The 19,526-nt window shown below is 38.0% G+C and overlaps 1 protein-coding gene across 1 annotated transcript; it reads left to right on the top strand.

Annotated features, from left to right (window-relative positions):
* The first annotated feature begins 4,041 nt into the window (after positions 1–4,041).
* LOC139714068 (putative inorganic phosphate cotransporter) lies at positions 4,042–18,850 on the top strand. The gene is made up of 4 exons (XM_071625797.1): positions 4,042–4,182; positions 4,680–4,919; positions 17,550–17,637; positions 18,717–18,850. The coding sequence occupies exons 1-4, from the start codon at positions 4,042–4,044 to the stop codon at positions 18,839–18,841; spliced, it is 594 nt and encodes a 197-aa protein (XP_071481898.1). The 3' UTR covers positions 18,842–18,850.
* Positions 18,851–19,526: the final 676 nt, after the last annotated feature.

Below are 19,526 nucleotides of genomic sequence, written 5' to 3'. Positions count from 1 at the left end.
GATAACATCGGCAATATTGCACTGACAGCGTAGTTACATCGTTCTCAAGCGTAACTTCACCGGTAGAGAATGTCTCATTTCTGATCATCGTGGTAAGAGCGTAGCAAGCACGTGTTGGTCGTAAATACAGCGTTCTTAGAGCGTTCCAACATCGTACAGTGTCCAGAACGGCTCAATTTTACCCGATCCTTCCCGATCTTAGCAAATTGCCAAATCGTGGCGAGAGTCGCAAAGTGGAACAGGGACTAGTTTGACTGGGAATATCGGAAGAAATTTTCAAAATTTCTTGCCAATCTGAGAAATGCCCGCTTCGACCCCGCCCTCCAAGCGCTGCTGCTACGATGCTTACGATTTGAACCGATCCCTGTGCGCTCTTATATACCGTTCTCCGCCGATCTGATAGATCGGGAAAGGTCGGAGTCTAGATAGTATAGAAAGGGGGCTTTATTGTTGGGGCTATTGGGAGATCGTTTTGATGATGTGCTAAAAAAGAAAACAGAATACACACAAGCACGCAAACATACACAAACACACACACACACACACACACACACACACACACACACACACACACAAACCCATGACTCTCCCATCAAATGTAACCCCCGGAGATTCTTTCTCTTCCTATTCGGGTCCCTTATTCTTGTCTTTGTTTCTTCGTCGTTTTACATTCCACCTTGTGTTGTCCTTTTTGGTAAAATGACATTTAAAGTACTTTAAGATTTATGCTATTTGTTGCACGCGTGTGTGTACCGTTCCTGAAGTTAAAAAGATTTTTACAAGGCATTGGTTTATATTCAGAAGCCGTTGTCCAAATTAAGCGATTTGCTTATTGATAACGGTCTCCCTCACCTGTACACTTAAAGATCTGTAATTATGAAATTCATGTATTATTCCACAAGATTATATATTTGTAATGTTAAATCTTGTTTATAGTTTCATGACTTGTGAAAAAAATGATTCATATTGTCAGACTTATTTTTTGTTATGTACAAGTGGAGAAATACAACTTACTGAAATTGAAACTGTCAAAGCAAGTGGGTATATTCACCCTTAACCACCCCTCCCCACTAAACCACGGCGCCTGACTTTCATATGTCATTCTGTGACGAGGTTTCCGAGGGTTTGGAAAACAAGTGGAGAGAGAAATTATGGAGCAACGACAATATAGCTCCATGTTATAAATCAGTCTAGGGACTTTGTATCAGTGAACAGCAAGAGAAGTAAATTTTTCCCACCTCCCTGATACCATACAACACACAACATACAACACACAAACAAACACACACACACACACGCACACACGCACACACGCACACACACACACACACGCACACACACACGCACACACACACACATACAGTGCCAGATCCGGAGGGGGGCTCATCGGGTGCGTGCCCACTCTTATTTTTTTTTTTTTTGGTAAAAACAGAAGAAATAAAAAGTAAAAAATGGGGGGAGGGGTGTGCGTGCGCCCCCTTGAATTGGCGCCTCCCCTTTACGGAATTCCTGGATCCGCCCCTACACACCCTTGAAAGGTCTTATGTATAATACATAAGATAACGCGCACTCTATAGCTTAAATAAGTACCTTGTTTGTAATGGCCCCATGCAATTCTGCAAATATGCCCCAAAGTGTAGGTATTAGTAATTATTTGTAATGTGAATAAAAGAGCGAGTATATGCGGTATTTATTAAGATATAACTGTTCCTCCGTGTCCTTATCTCAAGCAATGACAACAGAAAACAAAGAGAGCCAAGTGGTCAAGACACATCGACATTAGAGCAGAAGCATGGAAGATAACAAACTAACGGGACATATGAAAGCTCTGAACTATCGTGATGAGACGTCAGGACAAGAGGGAAAATCCAGGGAGTTATGTAAGTACATCGTAAAGCAAGAAGCTGTTTGGATATACCCCTTTGCTAAATTGCTAGGAATTCAACCCTATAGGCGTGTAATTTTGATAAACCAAATATACAATATGCGATGATTTTTTTTTTCAAGAAAAATGAAGAACGCGTATTGAAGGCCTGTCATTTTTCTATATGTTGTATCAAACTGTTCACCAATGATCCATCTATCTTACTGCCAATGCATACTCTTGTATAATTCTGTAACAATGGAAAAGAGCTGCTCATAGATTTGATTAATATTATTGGTACATGACTTCACGCTAATGTCTCTTTTATGAATGCGATTATTAGGAGAACCTCGTTATGACGGGATTTAACTGTATGACCGTGTTTGAACCTCTCTCAATCCCGGTTCTATGTGGGGGAACGAGAAGAGATGTGAACAGGAAACATAGCGGAAAATTCGATCACCAATTTGATCACCAATTTGATGTCTTCAAGTTTCACCAGTTTTTCCCGTTCAAACGGAAACGTGCATGCCTGGTTCAACACATTTGCGTGGCAAATGCTATTCCAATTGTCCCCGTCATAGATTAAAGAGAAAAAGTTCAAAGATCACGGAATATCAAGTGATCACAGAACCACAATTTCTTTCCATCCTATTTAATGAGTGTGTTGGTCATCACTGCCAACTCCGTATACGTGTCGAGGTTAACTTGTGCACGTCGGAGTCCACAAGTCGACAACACTGTGTGCTGCGTGCATACAGTGCCAAGTCGCGGCAGCATGTGCCTCTTCTTCTTGTACGTACATGAAGATGTGTTTTTATTCACTTTCGGGCATATTGTAACGAAAGTGGGTAAAATTTCCCTTGCTTCTGATGATGAGAATACAAGGATAACGAGAAATGTATTGTAAAGCATTGCACCACACACTCTACACGCAGTTCAGTCGGACAGCTAGTAGAAAGTAAAGGGGACACAATGTCTTCCGGACCTGACAGCAAGTTTATTGTCTCATTCCAATTCGCAGTGTTCCCCAATTCAGAACAGAATCTCTTGGCTGACTCTCCAGCCCGACTCGCAGTGTTAAAGGGACTGTACAGTACTGGTTGCGGTGGAAATGCATGTTTTGCACATTTCAGTGAGATAATAAGAAACCTCTAATGAAACATGAAAGAGCCTGTAATGTTAAGAAGGGTTCAACGTTTATTTGATGAAAATTGGTTTTCAAATGGCTGAGATATCCAAAAAAAAGTGATCATAATAAAAGGCGACATGCCACAACTTTATTAGGATCTCTTTGTTTCACCTTGTTTTTGGATATCTCAGCCATTTCAAAACTGATTTTCATCAAATAAACTTTTGATACCCCGTGGAATTGCACGCTCTTTAACATCTCATAGAGTGGTTTCTGAATATCTTGCAAAACATTAAAAGCTAAAATCCCCACCTCAACCAGAACTGTACACACCCTTTAAGGTGATAAGTGTCTAGTTCGAACCAGCAATCGCAATCTCAATCCGACTCTCCACTCTCTAATTTCTGCAAGGAGCCGGTATTTATACCATTCATACGTCCCTGGGCCTGGCCTGGGCGGCACGCGACCAAGCCCCAAGAGAGTAAAGTTAATTGGCCACAAGGCTGGACCTAAGAACTTAGTCCTTGACCTAATTCGCTGAGGACAATTTAAGGACATGGCTAGGTCAGGTCAGTGGAACGATAGCCTTTTGTCAAGGCCCTCTCGCTGTAATGGGCGAGCGAAGCGAGCGCGCCAGCGCAACCCCACTCAGCTGGGCTCTCTTTACCTTACAGCGAGAGGGCCTTGACAAAAGGCTAGTGGAACGAGGACACTGTGGTCCCGAAGGGGAAGATAACAGTCGGGGAAATCGAAGGGACTTGGAAGGGAGAAGGACTTGTCGAAGACAGAGTAAATAGAATAGCAGATGGGGGAAGGGAAAGCGAGACCATGACCGTTACATTCCAAAGCGTTACATAACCATGATAGCAGGCTATAATCTAACTCATAAGACGTAGTTATTTGTAATATTATCATCAAAAATCCGTAACAATATGTTTGACTAGAGGGCTACGCGTTCCATTCCTTTACAGCGGCCTTGAAAATGATGTTCTCTACGCGTTACATCATTGCCTACCTGGCCTTTTGTGTGTTTACCTGCGGCTACATGTCAAGGGTCACCATAAGCATTGCCATGACTGCAATGGTTAACGACAGTGCTCTTAATGTAGAGTTACACCACAAGGACTCCAATGCATCTTCCCAACTCTGTTCGGCGTACAATTCCAATGCATCCCGTTTGAAAGAGGTGAGAATTGGTATCCGTTCCTTGTCCCCGGCAGCCTCAAAGCCTCCAGTATAGCCCTTTTAACTACGTGCACACAACTTTCACTTCATAGGCCTTTGGTTTTCCGTTGATGTGGTTACCTTTGCACCTAGACAGAAAGATCCGTCTGTCCGGAGGACTCTTTTATATTTTGCCATTAACGCCGTCCTCCGTATACGGAGGGGATCCGTGAAGCCAGACGCAGTCTCCGCGGAACATTCCCCGACGGACAGATACAGACCGATCTTTCGGTCAACTTTGCACCCAGCATTGCTTGTTCTCACTTACCACTTTTAATTGAGGTCTACAAATAACAAGCTCTTTTCTTCTCCTTGCCTTCTTTTTTAAAGAGCTTTTTAAGGAACGTTTCAAAGTGCTTGTGTATAAAGGTTCATTTTACAAAGGTTCTTTGATATAAATTTGCCATTTTATGTTACGTGTGTGTGTTTATTTGTTTGTTTGTCCGTCCATTTCCACAGGATGGTCCATTTTCTTGGACCATAGAAACACAAGAGTTTATCCTGGCCTCCTTCTCTTATGGCTTCCTAGTACTTCAACTCCCAGTCGGCTACCTTGCTAATAAACACAGCAGAGCTAGCGTTTGGTTCTTCGGTCTAAGTCTTGGCGTGACTGGTGTGTGTAACGTGTTGGTACCAGTAGCGGCCCATGCAGGCGTGGCATGGCTATGTATAGACCAGGTGGTTTCTGGTCTGGTAGAGGTATTTCACACAACGGCCTACACACTATAGCTTCTGACCGTACGAGCAAAGAGAATTAAGGGTTATAGGACGAACACCGAACTAGGGCTTTCAATAACTAAGTCGGTAGGGTTACAGTTCGTTATTCCGAAGGTTCTTTAGTCCGAAGGTTCGTTATTCCGAAGATTCGTTATTCCGAAGATTCGTTATTCCGAAGGTTCGTTAATCCGAAAATGTGATATGGTTTGTTATTCCGAAGGTTCATTTATCCGAAAATGAAATAAGGTTCGTTATTCCGAAGGTTCGTTAATCCGAAAATGAAACAAAGCTCGTTATTCCGAAGGTTCGTTACTGACCCTATTTCATTTCGGATCAACGAACCAATCAACGAATCAACCAATCAACGAATCTTCCACGACATGCTTTCATACTAAACGGACGCACCAGGGCTTAGCTCCGACCACCCTATTGCTTTTACACACCCAACTTGCTACAGCACGTACAATGTTACCCCAGCGGCCTAATACCCGCCAAGCATCGGCTAAGCAATCGACTGGTCCCGTAGCGGGTGCAGCTGACAAATCCTCCTCCCCAAAGGGAGGTTCACCTACGAACGCAGACTTGCAGCGGGACATTGCAGACTTTTCCAGCAAAGTCTACACAAAACTGGAAACTCTGACTGAAGAAATTAAATCTATGAGCCGTCGCATGACTGACATAGAGGCCACTGTTGAAATGAACTCATCCAAGGTCGCTGAAGTTGAGAAGGAAATCCCGAAAGTACGTGCCTCCCTACAAGAAGAAATTGCTCAATTGAAGGAGAAACTGCTTCTAACGGAAATCTACTACAGGAAGCAGAATTTGTTGTTCTACGGTGTTGAGGAGCAAAGAGAGGAAAACATTTACACTACGCTTACTGATGTCTTCATACTCCTCGGCCTGGATGAAGAGAAGGCCAAAGGAATACAGCTAGTTAACGCCCACAGGCTTCCCCGCCGCAACCCACACGGGAACGCTGACGCCCACCACCCAGCCTCAAACCGCCCATCCCCCGCACCGATAATCGCTAAGTTCGTTCGGATGGCTGACCGGGATCTCATCCTCTCCACCTTTGAGAATCAAAAGCGACCGAGGAACACCCCTGAAGGAGACGGAACCAACCCGTCTCCCCCTTCCCGGATGACCGTCAGGACCGATCTCCCTCCCACGTTGAAAGCCCGGCGCGGCCACCTTGCTGAGGTGGCTTACAAGCTGCGAAAGGAAAAAAACCTGTCTACCAGAATTAAACTACTAGGAGTCAACATCGTCCTTCAGTGGAGAGAGAAAGGAACAACAGCATGGAAACCTTACCAAGACTGAACCCCTCATCACCTCAGGTGACCTAGCTTGTTTTTTGGTATTTTTTTTTCTCAATGGTTCAGAAATAAGAAGTAAAATGAATTACAGCTACATATTATAATCAATGTGAAACTGAGGGGGAAAAATAGCAAACGTTGTTTCTTTTGCGTTTCACATTGCTTTGGCACTTTCTTTATAAGCCTTTTTCCAATGTGTTTTCTATCCAAACTTTAAAATCCCTCGGTTTGAAATTATAATAACATGTAGAGGGAAAAACACCTTCAGTATATTGTACATTTCGATACATTTCGGTATTGTAGTTTAATTTGTAATTATGACTTTAAATTTCTGTCATATTATAATGAAGTAATATGAGTGGTTTTCTTTTTTCTGTCTCACCGCAAACCATAAAGATATCGTACACAGAATGTTTGATTTTTATGACCTTTTTTTTTCTTTTTGCTATATAAAAAATGAATATCAATTAACAATATGGGGAAAAAACTAAACAGAATAAAAACGAGCTTCCGTACTGGTACCAGGTACACATGCTCTCAACGCAAAATAGAAGCAGAGCTTTACTTTTCCTGTACACCACGGCTGTGATTTTCACGTACAAACTCATGTTAGCCGAACATACTGAACACTGGGTCAGAGTGAGGGATGTACAGTCTTATTTGTTGTTTTAAATCTGAACTTATTTGTCATCAATGATGACCCTATTCCACACTCTTGACAATCCCCGCGAAACGAATTTTTACCGGTGTACTATGCATTGCTTATTACGTTATTACACCCAAGGAAATTTATAACGAAAGAAAAAATGGAATGCAATGTTTGATGTAGCAGAGAAATACTTCCACCTCAGATCGATTGGAGGCATGCATTCATTACACTCACTTTAGTGATTGTGGTACTGATGTTTATAATACCTCTTTTTTATATTATAGTGTCCAATTTGCTTCATACGAGAAAGGTCTATCTGATGAGTCAAATTCTCATTTTTTTTTCTACTTGTTTGCCTTTTTTTTTCTATCGGCAAACGTAAGATCCCATTTACTTCCGAACACGTTAAATGTCATGCGTGAACGTTCTCCCTCTATTGGGACGACCCATCACTCCTTGTAAAATGTGAATACTATATATCTTATTCAAAAATACAGCTCAACATCACAATTTGTAATTTATTTATTCTCTGTGAATTGTTATTTGAACTTCGAGCATGTATCAACCCATTTCTGAGTCTTGTATATCCCCTGTATCAATCAATAATCTTATCCCCACAGCTTATACCCACAGCTTAAAACATGTAGTTATAATGTTCACACACTTCTAAAACAGACACAGGACGCTGTTTCTCTTCCACGCCACGGCTGCTTAATATCTTCTAGGCACACTGGCCGTATGGAAGGGTCAACTATTTCGATACCTTGACTTTCATCGTGATTAAGAACTACCCAAGGCACATTCATGTTGACTAACAGAAAATAAAAAAGTCAAACACATGAGCCTTGAAAGGAATGTATATTTGTCACTACAACAACAAATTTATAGCACCGAAATATTTCCAAGGTTAGATTGGTTTGTTCAAAGCATGCATTCACTACAGTAGTAATCTGACTTTAACGACTGCTTAAATATTTGCTTTTTGTGTTGTCTTATTTTTCGTAGGGAAATTCTGTCCAGTCGTTTTGAGTAAGGTTTATCTGATAACTCTGGTCCTTTTTTTTCTTTCTATTTTTGTTGTCTTTTTTCTTTTGGCGAATGTAAGGTAGTCCTTTGCCTTTAAAAATGTTGAACCACGTGCGTGAATCTTCTTCCTCTACTGGCATGACCTTCCATTCCTTTCTTTTGTCACTACGATACATTGCATTCAAAAGTACTTCTTAAAATCACAAATTATCTATTCATTTGTTGTGAATTGTTATTGATGAATTACGTTCGAGCTTAATTTAACTACCTTCTGAATTTTGTATATCCTCTGTATCAACCGATGATCCAGATAATGTCTGTAGCATACCTATACTTTTGTATAAAAAAAACAAACAAAATAAACACGAAATCCCTGTATTTGTTGTTCACACACGTCTAAAATATAGACAGTGCGTGGCTCCTTCTCACCACGGTAAAGCTATAGTCAATATTTTACATCGGTCTTCTAGGCCATTTTTGCTGTTCGTTCGGAAGGGTCAAATACCTTGACACCTGGACTTTCACGATCAATCTGTATTGGTTTTATTGTGACGAAGAACAACTGAAAGGCACAACTGCGTTAGCTTGTTAAGAAGAAATGATAATTAAAGAAAAAGAAATAACAACATTTGACGTTTTAGCGTCGAAAGGAATGTATGTTTGTCACCACCCTTCAGCAGCTAAATAAGGCTGCCATGCATGCAGGAATGTTCCATTTTATACCCTGTCTTGCCCGTTGGATTTAGTGGCGGGCATTATCCTTTGATAAATAAAGAGAGTTACATAATTTCTGATTGAAAATGGGCTGCTTTCAATGGTCAAATCCACCATCACTGCGGCCGGGTATGTCAAAACACATTCCAACCCGGAGCTCTTTGGTTGATAATTTTCCTTTTTCTTACAACTTATTGTTACTGAGCAAGAACATCTGAAGTCAACCAATTGTCAGCTAAGCTTCCATACATTTTTCCTTGTTTTGATATTCAACCATAGAACTCAATTGTGTATTAGCCTCACCACATGTGGCCAATTACGTGTCTTGTGCATGCGTAAACCAATGTCAGGGCGAGGTTTCCCCTCCACGCCTCTGCTATCTGACCTCTTCGTTGATCCACTGTGAATCAATGTATAGAGATTCACTTCATAAATTATTATATTTAAAGAAATCACATTATATTGTAAAGATTTTGATAACCGGTAAGATGAAAAACCTAATGAGAAAAAAGGGAAATCAGTTTCTGTCATCACTGTAGGGGTACACAGTTCAAATCGGCAAGGTTATGTTCATCCGCCACCAGCCTGCGAGCTGAATGTTGACAATTAGTACCTTACGTTTTCACGTATTAATTGTAAAGCCAGAAATGTTCACCTGCCTGTTTCCCTTTAAGTTTCAAAACTTTTTTGAACCCATATCTCCAACTTTCTGAATGAAAGTTACTAATCAATTTGAAGTTTACTGATAACTGGCAAACGGTTTTTACAAACCTCCATATATACTTCCTGTTATTGAACCTCGATTTTCTCAGTATAGTATCCCCTGCACCGCTTTGGCAGGCATTTATCCCTGTACTTGCCCAACAAAATTATTTTGTTTTGCAAATCATCTTTGTGAAAGTCAGAGGTGTTCCCACTGACGTAACGTTCTTATTCTATGCATGTGTACTATCAGAATTTTGCAAGAATGTGTAATCGTTCACATGTTTAGTGTAGATACTGAGCGTGGCTACTCTTTCACACCACGACCTACTTATATCTCTGTATGTTAATCAAGCCACTGCAAGTGGCACCTGTGTTTGACGCATGTTGAACGGGTTCCTGTTTGTACACCCTGATTTCCATTCAATATTTGTACAGTATTTTTTTCTTCGACGTGTCTTTTAATGGGTACTGAGTACATGGTTAAAAGTCTCGTATTTGATAGTCAATACAGAGATTGCAAGAAATGTACCTTCACTCCCCCTTTACTCCCCCCCCCCCTCCCCTCCCTAACTGGACAAGGGCCACGGTCCTTTGGTTTTCATATAAAGGAACTCTAAAGTTTGTAATGAATTTGTATAATGAATTTGTGTTAACCAATGATTTTATTCAGTTATTTCTGCAACGTAACCATAATTATATATAAAAAAAACAAACAAATGTGTAGTCTTTATAGTTGTCCACACACGTCTAAAATATAGACACAGGGCGTGGCTCCCCTTCCTCACCACGGCAAAAATTATATCTAATATTTTATATCGGTCTTTTGAGCCATTTTTCCTGTTCGTATGGAGGGGTCAAACACTTCGACACTTTGACTCTCATGATCAACTTGTATTGGTTTTATTGTGGCTAAGGATCATGTAAGGCACAATGGCGTTGGTTGAGTTAAAAAAAAAAACAAATAAAGAAAAAATAATAGTTTAACACATTAGCCACGAAAAGAATGTATGTTTGTCACTACCTTCCAGGAACCATTAAAAAGCTACCATACAGGAAGATTTTATTTGCCCTGTTGGATTTATTGACGGGCATCGCCCTTTGACTCATAAAAAAGTTACGTAATCTTTGATTGAAAATGGTTGCCTTCAATTGCCAAGTCCACCATTACTGGGAATGGGAATGTCAAAGCACATTCCCATCCGGAGCTCTTTGGTTGACAGTTTTCCTTTTTCTTACAACTTATTGTTATTGAGCAAGAACATCTAAAGTCAAAAAATTGTCAACTAAGCTTCCATACATTTTTCCTTTTTCGATATTTAACCGTAGAACTCAATTGTACCTTGTAACATCACTACAAATATATGTGTCGTTAATTACGTGTCTTGTGCGTAAACCAATGTCAGGGCGAGGTTTCCCCTCCACGCCTCCGCTATCTGTCCTCCTTGTTGATCCACTGTGACTCCCAACGCTGTGTGTATTGAATGATAGAACCATGGTTTGTTTCAACCATTTTTATTTCCTATTATATACATTCATATGTACATATATATATATATATATATATATATATATTTTTTTTTTTTTTTTTGATGGCGGTTATCAAAAAAGTTTAACGGGAAAAAAAGAAAACCTTTTTCGGTCATCATTTTAGGGATACACGGTTCAATTTTGCAAGGTTATGCTCATCCACCACCTGGTCATTCTCCACAGTATGGTGACAGTTTATAGTACCTCATTTTTTCACGTATAGATTGAAGCCAGACATTTCTACCCACATATTTCACTTCATAGTTTCAAAATGTTTTTGAACCCATAACTTTAAATTTTTAAAGAAAGTCACTAATCTCTTTTAATTTATAACTGGTAGATGGTTCTTTTAAACCTCCCACATTTTTTGGTATTGAACTCCGATTTTTTTTATTATTATTATTATTTTTAGTACAGCACATCCCTCGCTGCTTTGGCAGATATTTATCCTCCTGTGAACTGTCCGGAAAAAAAATCCCTTTGTTCTACGAATCACCTGTTGAAACTCCGAACCCATTGATAAGACGTCCGTATTATACATGTACAGTAAGCAGTTTCCATGAATGTATAATCGTTCACATGTTGTGTGTCGACACGAGGCGTGGCTGCTTTTTCGCGCCACGGCCGACTGATCTCCAATGGTAATTAAGCCACTGCAAGTAGCACCTGCGTTTGACGCATGTTAAACGGGTTGCTATTAACACCCTGATTTCCATTCAGTATTTGTACTGGTTTTTTTTTCTCTGATACGTGTGTTAATGGGTGCATGGTTAAAAGTCCCACATTCAATAGCCAATACAGATGTTGCAAGAAATGTACCTTTACTGTTTACTCCCCTTTACTCCCCCCCCCCCCCCCCCCCCCCCCCGTATACGGGAAAGTCTCCCTGAACTTTAACTGGGCAAGTGTCACGGTCCTTGAATTCTCTGTCTGTACGTGTTTTAAAACACAACACCTTTATACTGAGTGGTCCGGCTATCCCCTGGTGATCTGTTGTAATTGCGTACTAGTAATTATTGTAAGTGTGACCAAGATGGGTCTAATTGTACCAAATTTTGTATTGTATATTGAAACCCCACACACATTTGCACTTTGCACACACACCTGCACAGTAGTATGCACTTGCAAAATGCACATTAGCACCTATGCAGTTGTTGTCTCTCAAATCTCCGGTAATTTACATCTCTGTATTACGGAATGGCATCGTCACATGTGAATACCCCCGATATTCCTGCTGACATTATGCCTATGCGCGACAGTAAATATTACACACCCCTTGAATTCAATGATATTGTATCGTATAGTTCAGATAATATTTCACTTCTTCATATAAACTCTAGGAGTTTGAATAAAAATTTTGAATATTTGGAAAATCTTTTGCACTCTTTAAACAATTTTGAATTTTCTGTTATTGGAATAAGTGAAACTTGGTTACATCAAAACTCCCCAGATATCTTTAATTTACCCAATCATAAATTAGTTAGGGCTGATCGTCAAGGAAAAAGGGGTGGCGGTGTTGCGTTTTATATTGCGCAAAATTTACAGTTCAAAATCCGTTCTGAAATCACGTTAAGATATGCAGAAACGTTATTTATTGAAATTGAGAACCCAATCTCTAAAAACGTTATTATAGGTTTAATTTATCGACCTCCTGATCTGAATTGTGAATTATTTTGTGATGAATTGGATTTATATCTCCATAAGATAGGTAATGAAAGCAAACATGTTTTTATTTTTGGTGATTTCAACATTAACTTTTCCCCCATATCCGATAACAATAATTCCCTTAATTTTATGCATTTAATGTATTCATATGGTTTTATGTCGATTATCAATAGACCCACCAGGATAAATCCACACTCGTCAACTCAGATTGATAATATATTTTCGAATGTGTATAATAATACAATTATGGGGGGTATATTATGTTCTGAAGTTTCTGATCATTTACCAATATTTTCAATTTGTGAATGTAAAGTGGGTCGTAATAAATTACATGATAAAATATGGTACTATAAAGAGTCAAAACGTAATGTGGAATTATTGAAACAGAATTTATTTTTAGAGGAATGGACAGATATTTATAGTATTAACAATGTTAATTTGGTGTATAAATGTTTTAATGATAAATTGTTGTTTTATTATGAAAATAATATTCCTTTATGCAGAATAAAAAGTAACCGAAATAAACCAAGAAATCCTTGGATTACAAAAGGTATTTTGAAATCCATAAACACTCGTAATTTTTTGTATAAGTTACATATTCGTAACCCAACTGAATCTAATTTGAATATGTATAAAGTTTATCGAAATAAATTGACAAAATTGATTCGTTTATCCCGCAGATTATATTTTTCTGATAGAATGAAAAAGGTTTCTTCGAATATTAATGCAACATGGAAAATTATTAAAGAGGTCCTAGGTAAGAAGCCTGATTCTCCGCCAACGGATGATATCACATTAAACGGTATTAAAATAAATGATCCTAATATGTATGCTAATTCATTTAACTCATTTTTCGTTAATATCGGTCCGGAACTTGCTACTAAAATTAGCAATACTTCTGCTCATTTTACAGATTATCTTTTTGACCAAAATCAAGAGTCTATTTATTTTAACCCAACAAGTCCCAGTGAAATCATTAGTATCACTAAATCTTTAAATAGCTCTAAATCTTGTGGTTCTGATAAAATAAGTATGATGTTATTGAAAGAAATAGTTTATCCACTCGCAGAACCGTTAAGTTATATATTTAATCTTTCTTTATCACAAGGTATTTTCCCTGACCTGCTGAAAATAGCGAAAGTTAATCCTGTACATAAAAAAGATGATCCTCATGAAATTAGCAATTATCGTCCTATTTCTTTATTGCCTAGTATATCCAAAATCTTAGAAAAAATTGTTTATAATAGACTTCTTAAATTTATTAATAAGTATGATTTATTTATTCCCAATCAATATGGTTTCAGAAAAAATTATTCAACTGATTTAGCACTAATACAAATTTATGACAAAATTACGAGTGCTTTTGCAAACAAAGAACATGTTGCAGGTATATTTTGCGATTTGAGTAAAGCATTCGATACTCTTGATCATTCTATTTTACTCACCAAACTTAGTCATTACGGTATTCGAGGACAAGCACTTTTATGGCTTAAAGATTATCTAACTAATAGAAGACAATATGTTATTTTTAATGGTTGTGAATCTGACCCCCTTTTAATTAAATGTGGTGTTCCTCAAGGCTCAATTCTAGGCCCATTATTATTCCTTCTTTATGTTAATGATATAAATACATCCTCTCTTCTCTCTTTTGTTCTATTTGCTGATGATACGAATATATTTTATTCTCATAAAGATCTTAAGATTTTAAATGACACTTTGAATATTGAAATTAGTAAAGTATCAAATTGGTTTAAGTCTAATAAACTTTCTTTGAATATAAAAAAGACTCATTTTATTCATTTCAAACTTCATTCTCATAATGAGGATACGTTGATACATATTAACATTGATGATATCCCATTAGAAAAGAAAATGAATTCAAAATTTCTAGGAGTATATATAGATGAAAGTTTGACTTGGAATGAGCATTTACATTATGTTACAACGTGTATTTCTAGAAATATAGGGATAATTTCCAAGCTGAAGTTCTTTCTTCCTCGTTCAACTTTATTTCTATTATATAATTCCTTAATTCTCCCATATATAAGTTATTGCAATGTTGTATGGGGTACTTGCGGCTCTACCAAAATAAATTCTATATTTAAATTACAAAAGAAAGTTATACGTATTTGTACAGGATCGCATTTTCTGGCTCATACTGATTCTTTATTTCATGAGCTTAAAACATTGAAGGTTTTTGATTTGAATATTATTCAAGTAGCAGTAATTATGTTCAAATATATACATCATCAACTTCCATCATCGTTTGATAACATGTTTAGGTTCAATACTTCTGTCCATTCGTACCCTACTCGTATATGTAGAAATTTCCACCTTTTGAATCCCAAATTATTAGTGACTCACAAATCTATAAGACATTCGGGTCCGGATATTTGGAATAATCTCCCGGATAATATAAAGTCTTGTTCAAGTATTTATTCTTTGAAAGCTTCACTTAAACGATATTTGATACAATTATATTCTCCAAACCAATTGAGCTAACAAATATTTATAGTATAGATTGTCATCTTATTGTCAATCTCAATTTTCTTCCTACAACTGCATCTTGCACTCTCACCTGCAACTGCACTGCACTCACCTGATCACCTTCCTCCAAGAGAGTTATGTCGTTGGATAGTCATTTTATGAGGCCTCCATCCATTTCAAGCTTAATCGCTTATGATGGTGGTCTCCTGCATTCAATTATCTCTGTTGTTTACTGAAAAATACTGTATATTTTATTTTATGTTTCTGTGTATCTACATTGCTCAATGCAATCACCTATGTGAATCTATTTATGTACTGTTATCGATTTATTTCATTGCACTTGTTATTCTTTGTCTTTGTACTTTTTGAAGTTTGCATTCAAATTGCATCTGATTGAATGCAGAAATAAAAGCAAACAAACAAAACAAACAAACAAACCTTCGGAATAACGAACCCTATTTCATTTTCGGATTAACGAACCTTCGGAAATACGAACCCTATTTTATTTTCGGATAAACGAGCCTTCGGAATAGCGAATCCTATTTTATTTTCGGATTAACGAACCTTTGGAATAACGAACCTTCAAAATAACGCCACAAATGTTCGGATTAACGAACCTTCGGAATAACGAACAGCACCCGTCGGTAGAGCACCGGTCTAGTAATCCGGAGGTCTCGGGTTCGAATCCCTATGAAGACCCATTTTCTTTGCTCAAAGTTTTCACTATATACATATATATGTATATGTATATAATATATATATATGTATATATGAGATATTTTAAGTAAGAGATCCTATATTCCATATGTGATGAAAACCTAAAATGACATTAAAACGCGCCATCAACATGTCTAACGAAAAATTACTTGTGAATTGAAAAGAAAGCAGTGAGACTTCTTTAGACACTAATTTTGTTATCATGACAAAGCCTTGTTGGCTTCCGTCGCACGTATTAATCTGATTTCGTATGTGCTTTTGTTTCCATGTCTGTGGTAGAGTTTTAGTCATCCCTATGTTTTTTGTGCCTTTTTATATCAGCTATTCTATCATATTCCTCATCCACCTTATTGTCCTATCATTCATAATATCTTAGTTCCTTTTGTTTTCACAGAACATTTACTTCGAGCAAATGCACAACTACTTTTAGTTAACCCATAGGAATTGGAATTGGACATCAGAGTTTTAAAAAAATAGCAACAGCAACAATAACCTATACAATTTCAACAAAAGCAGTCATGGGGCATGACATCGAAAGCCTCTTTCTTTCAGTCTGATATGACTCCCCAAACCGTATTACCTTTGCAAGGTTTTCAGAAAAAAATTAAAAATCTCAATTAAAAAGAAAAAAAAAACTCGTTATGGTTCATTGAATGGGACTCGATCAGCGTTCTGTTGGCAAGCAGATCTTGTGAATCATCAAAGTAGCTAAGAAGCCGATAGTGAGTGCTCTTTCGAAACTTTTGACTGCAGTGGATAAAAGTGAGATATGACGATAATTGCTTATGCCACGCGAGAGTTTGTTTTTAGGTACAGGCAAGGTTTTACCCCCAAGCTTTGAAAAAAGAGGGAATGATCCTCTGCCTAGATATATGCCATAAAGGTGAGCCTATCAAGTGAGTGCTTATTTTGATAAGCTTGGAAGAAGTTTATTTAGCCCGAAGGATTTTATACTGCCGAGATCCCTCAAATTCTTTTAAAAATTGCACATATTATTTCAATCAAAAGAAAGAAAAGATCGAGCACGAAAAACAATTCAAACAATCTTCTCGTAGCTGAATTTTACCAGTCTTTCCATTATTACCACAAAACAATTTTCCAAAATCACTGAACATAACACTAAACTCTGTTTCAATCCAATGTTAATCCACAACATGTTCCCCATGAATACAATATTATTTGTCTCATTATTTATTTTCAATAAATCTTTAATTTCATATATATATATATATATATATATATATATATAATTATAAGAAGAACGAGTCTCAAATACGCCAAGGATCCAACAAGAAGGGCTTTATTTTTTTTTATTACAAAATTTTCAGCCTGCCTCAGGCCTTCGTCAGTGTAGTGTACTCGTATACAAAGACAATAAAAAAAAAACTCGTTGTGGTTAATTGAATGGGACTCTTATTAAAAACCCGATCAGCGTTCTGTTAGCAAGCAGATCTTGCGAATCATCAAAGTAGCTAAGAAGCCGATAGTGAGTGCTCTTTTGTCTTAGTATACAAATACACTACACTGACGAAGGCCTGAGGCAGGCTGAAAATTTTGTAATAAAAAAAAACCACCTTCTTGTTGGATCCATGGCGTATTTGAGACTCGTTCTTCTTATAATTACAACATTCGAAGTCCAACACGTGGAAAGTTCCAAGATGTATAAAGATTCTATATATATATATATATATATATATATATATATATATATACATACATACATACATATATATATATATTACTGATTTTCTGTTCACTAGACAATAGATAACCAATAACAACCTTATCATGCATACACTTTGCTAGGGCTGCAGGTACCCGGTCTATTACGCCATCATGGCCAGATGGGCTCCTCCTGAAGAAAGAAGTCGTCTGATATCCATCGGACTCTCAGGTCTGTTACTCAAGCATTCTGATGCTGTGTGATCAATGTAACAACGAGTTATCTATTTTTTATGTAATTTACATAAACGAATTTACTTTCATTTTCATAAGAGGTGTAATTTCAAATGTTGTTCCCTCACATTTTCTGTGATCTAAAGTATTATGCGACCCCTCCATTTATTTCAGAGTTTGCCTTGTTGCGGAAAGTAGATAGTAAATAGTTCTTAGCCGATAACATAATCATTTGAGTTCACCAAGTATCATGCTGGACTTAAAGGGACATTTCTGACAATACTTATTTACCATCATGTAATAGTACCATGTGTATATTTGTGGAATTTATTTTGTTCCCTAAACAGGCAAAAAAAAAAATACTCTAAAAACTCTAAGTATAACACTCTGAACAAGGATTATAACAAATAGGGGACTCATATATTCCAGTAGTGCAGCAATGTAATTCCATCACAATACACCTTGCTCAACAAATCCACTCAGGAAGAATCTATTCAGGCTTTCTTCCTCTGTTCTGCTTCCCTGAGCGTCCTATCATGATTATGCTTAAGTGAAGTTGCTATGTCATCATCCTCGTTCATTCCATTATGAATTTTGAAAACATTTTTATCCTTATCCCAAACACTTTGAATTCTGTTACTCTGTACCAAATATGCTTAGTATAACCAATTTATACGTGTTATTCATACACGTGGTGTTCATTTGTAAAATACAATGTATCTGAAAATCATCATTAAGTCTCCTGTAAGCCTGGCTCCACACTGTCCGGAAATTGACACAGGATGGCCATACGAATATGAAATTGTTGATTGTCATGAGGTAGGTGCCGAATCCGGTACAAAGCTGATCAATAGTCAAAGTGCGACCTTCTGTTAGCAACCTCAGAAACTCCCCTGACGGTTATATGGCATGGCTTTCCAGATGCCCAACGTATAATCCGATGTTAGAGCAACACTGGAACATTCATAGCAGTATTGGAACATTTCCTGTATTGTGTGTCCACCTTTATAATTTCGGGACAGTGTGACGCCTGCATTTGGGAAAATGACAACTGAATGACTTTCCGTGTTCTTGCAGGAATCTCATTTGGGCAGATAATCGGTCTTCCTATCGCTGGGCTGTGGACAAGTTCGAGGGAAGCAGGCGGCTGGCCTTCTGCTTTTTACTTCACAGGTTCAGGACTAATTCTTCGTAATATTTAACATTCTTCAGGTTTCGGTGCAGTTGCAAGCACACTATTTTCTAATCATTTTCATACACATAAGTGTATGTCTTCTTTTCTCGTTGTGTAATCTGTCCATAAGCCCCTTTTACACTTTCACGGATGACCACGGATCGTCATCCGTGGTGTTCCGGCATACAAAATATCGATTTTCCTCTCAACGCCGCCGATGTGAATATGATCCCAACTGCGTGCTCTACACGGACAAGCACGGAGGCTACACGGACAAGCACGGTACCCACAAGGACAGACGAGGAATGAACGCTGACTACAGCAGGTAAGCTAACGCGGACATCAGAGAAGAGCACGGATGCAACTGGGTCCCTTCGCGGTCCTTACACGGATATCCCAAAAATGGTGACAGATGACATTTGCTTAAATTGCTTTTGATACTTCATCATTTTCGGGCGACATGCCGAGCCCAGAGCTATAATAAGTACACCAGAAAATCTACAGCAGGCTACATACGCCTCTGCCTGTCGACATCATAAAGGCAAACCTCTTTGTTGCAAACTCTTATTTTCCGGGAACATCGTGACATAAGAAAGACAATACAAAACAAATCAAAAATAACACACACACACACACACACACACACACACACAATCACGCAAGGAGATGTGTATGGGTCACTGAAGTTTCTTAGGCGACCACTAGGCCTAAGC

Source organism: Diadema antillarum, unplaced genomic scaffold (assembly GCF_040938485.1).
Source record: "Diadema antillarum isolate AM-2024a unplaced genomic scaffold, OU_Dant_1.0 scf00000045, whole genome shotgun sequence".
Classification (NCBI taxonomy): domain Eukaryota; kingdom Metazoa; phylum Echinodermata; class Echinoidea; order Diadematoida; family Diadematidae; genus Diadema; species Diadema antillarum.
Note: the sequence above shows the minus strand (reverse complement) of the source record. Positions and strands in the feature narration are given on the sequence as shown.

Excerpts from the sequence above, each read along its gene's own strand:
- LOC139714068 (XM_071625797.1), top strand. The coding sequence starts at position 4,042 with ATGTCAAGGGTCACCATAAGCATTGCCATGACTGCAATGGTTAACGAC. Across the intron at positions 4,920-17,549 it reads TGGTTTCTGGTCTGGTAGAG|GGCTGCAGGTACCCGGTCTA; the intron begins GTATTTCACACA and ends ACACTTTGCTAG. Across the intron at positions 17,638-18,716 it reads GATATCCATCGGACTCTCAG|GAATCTCATTTGGGCAGATA; the intron begins GTCTGTTACTCA and ends GTGTTCTTGCAG.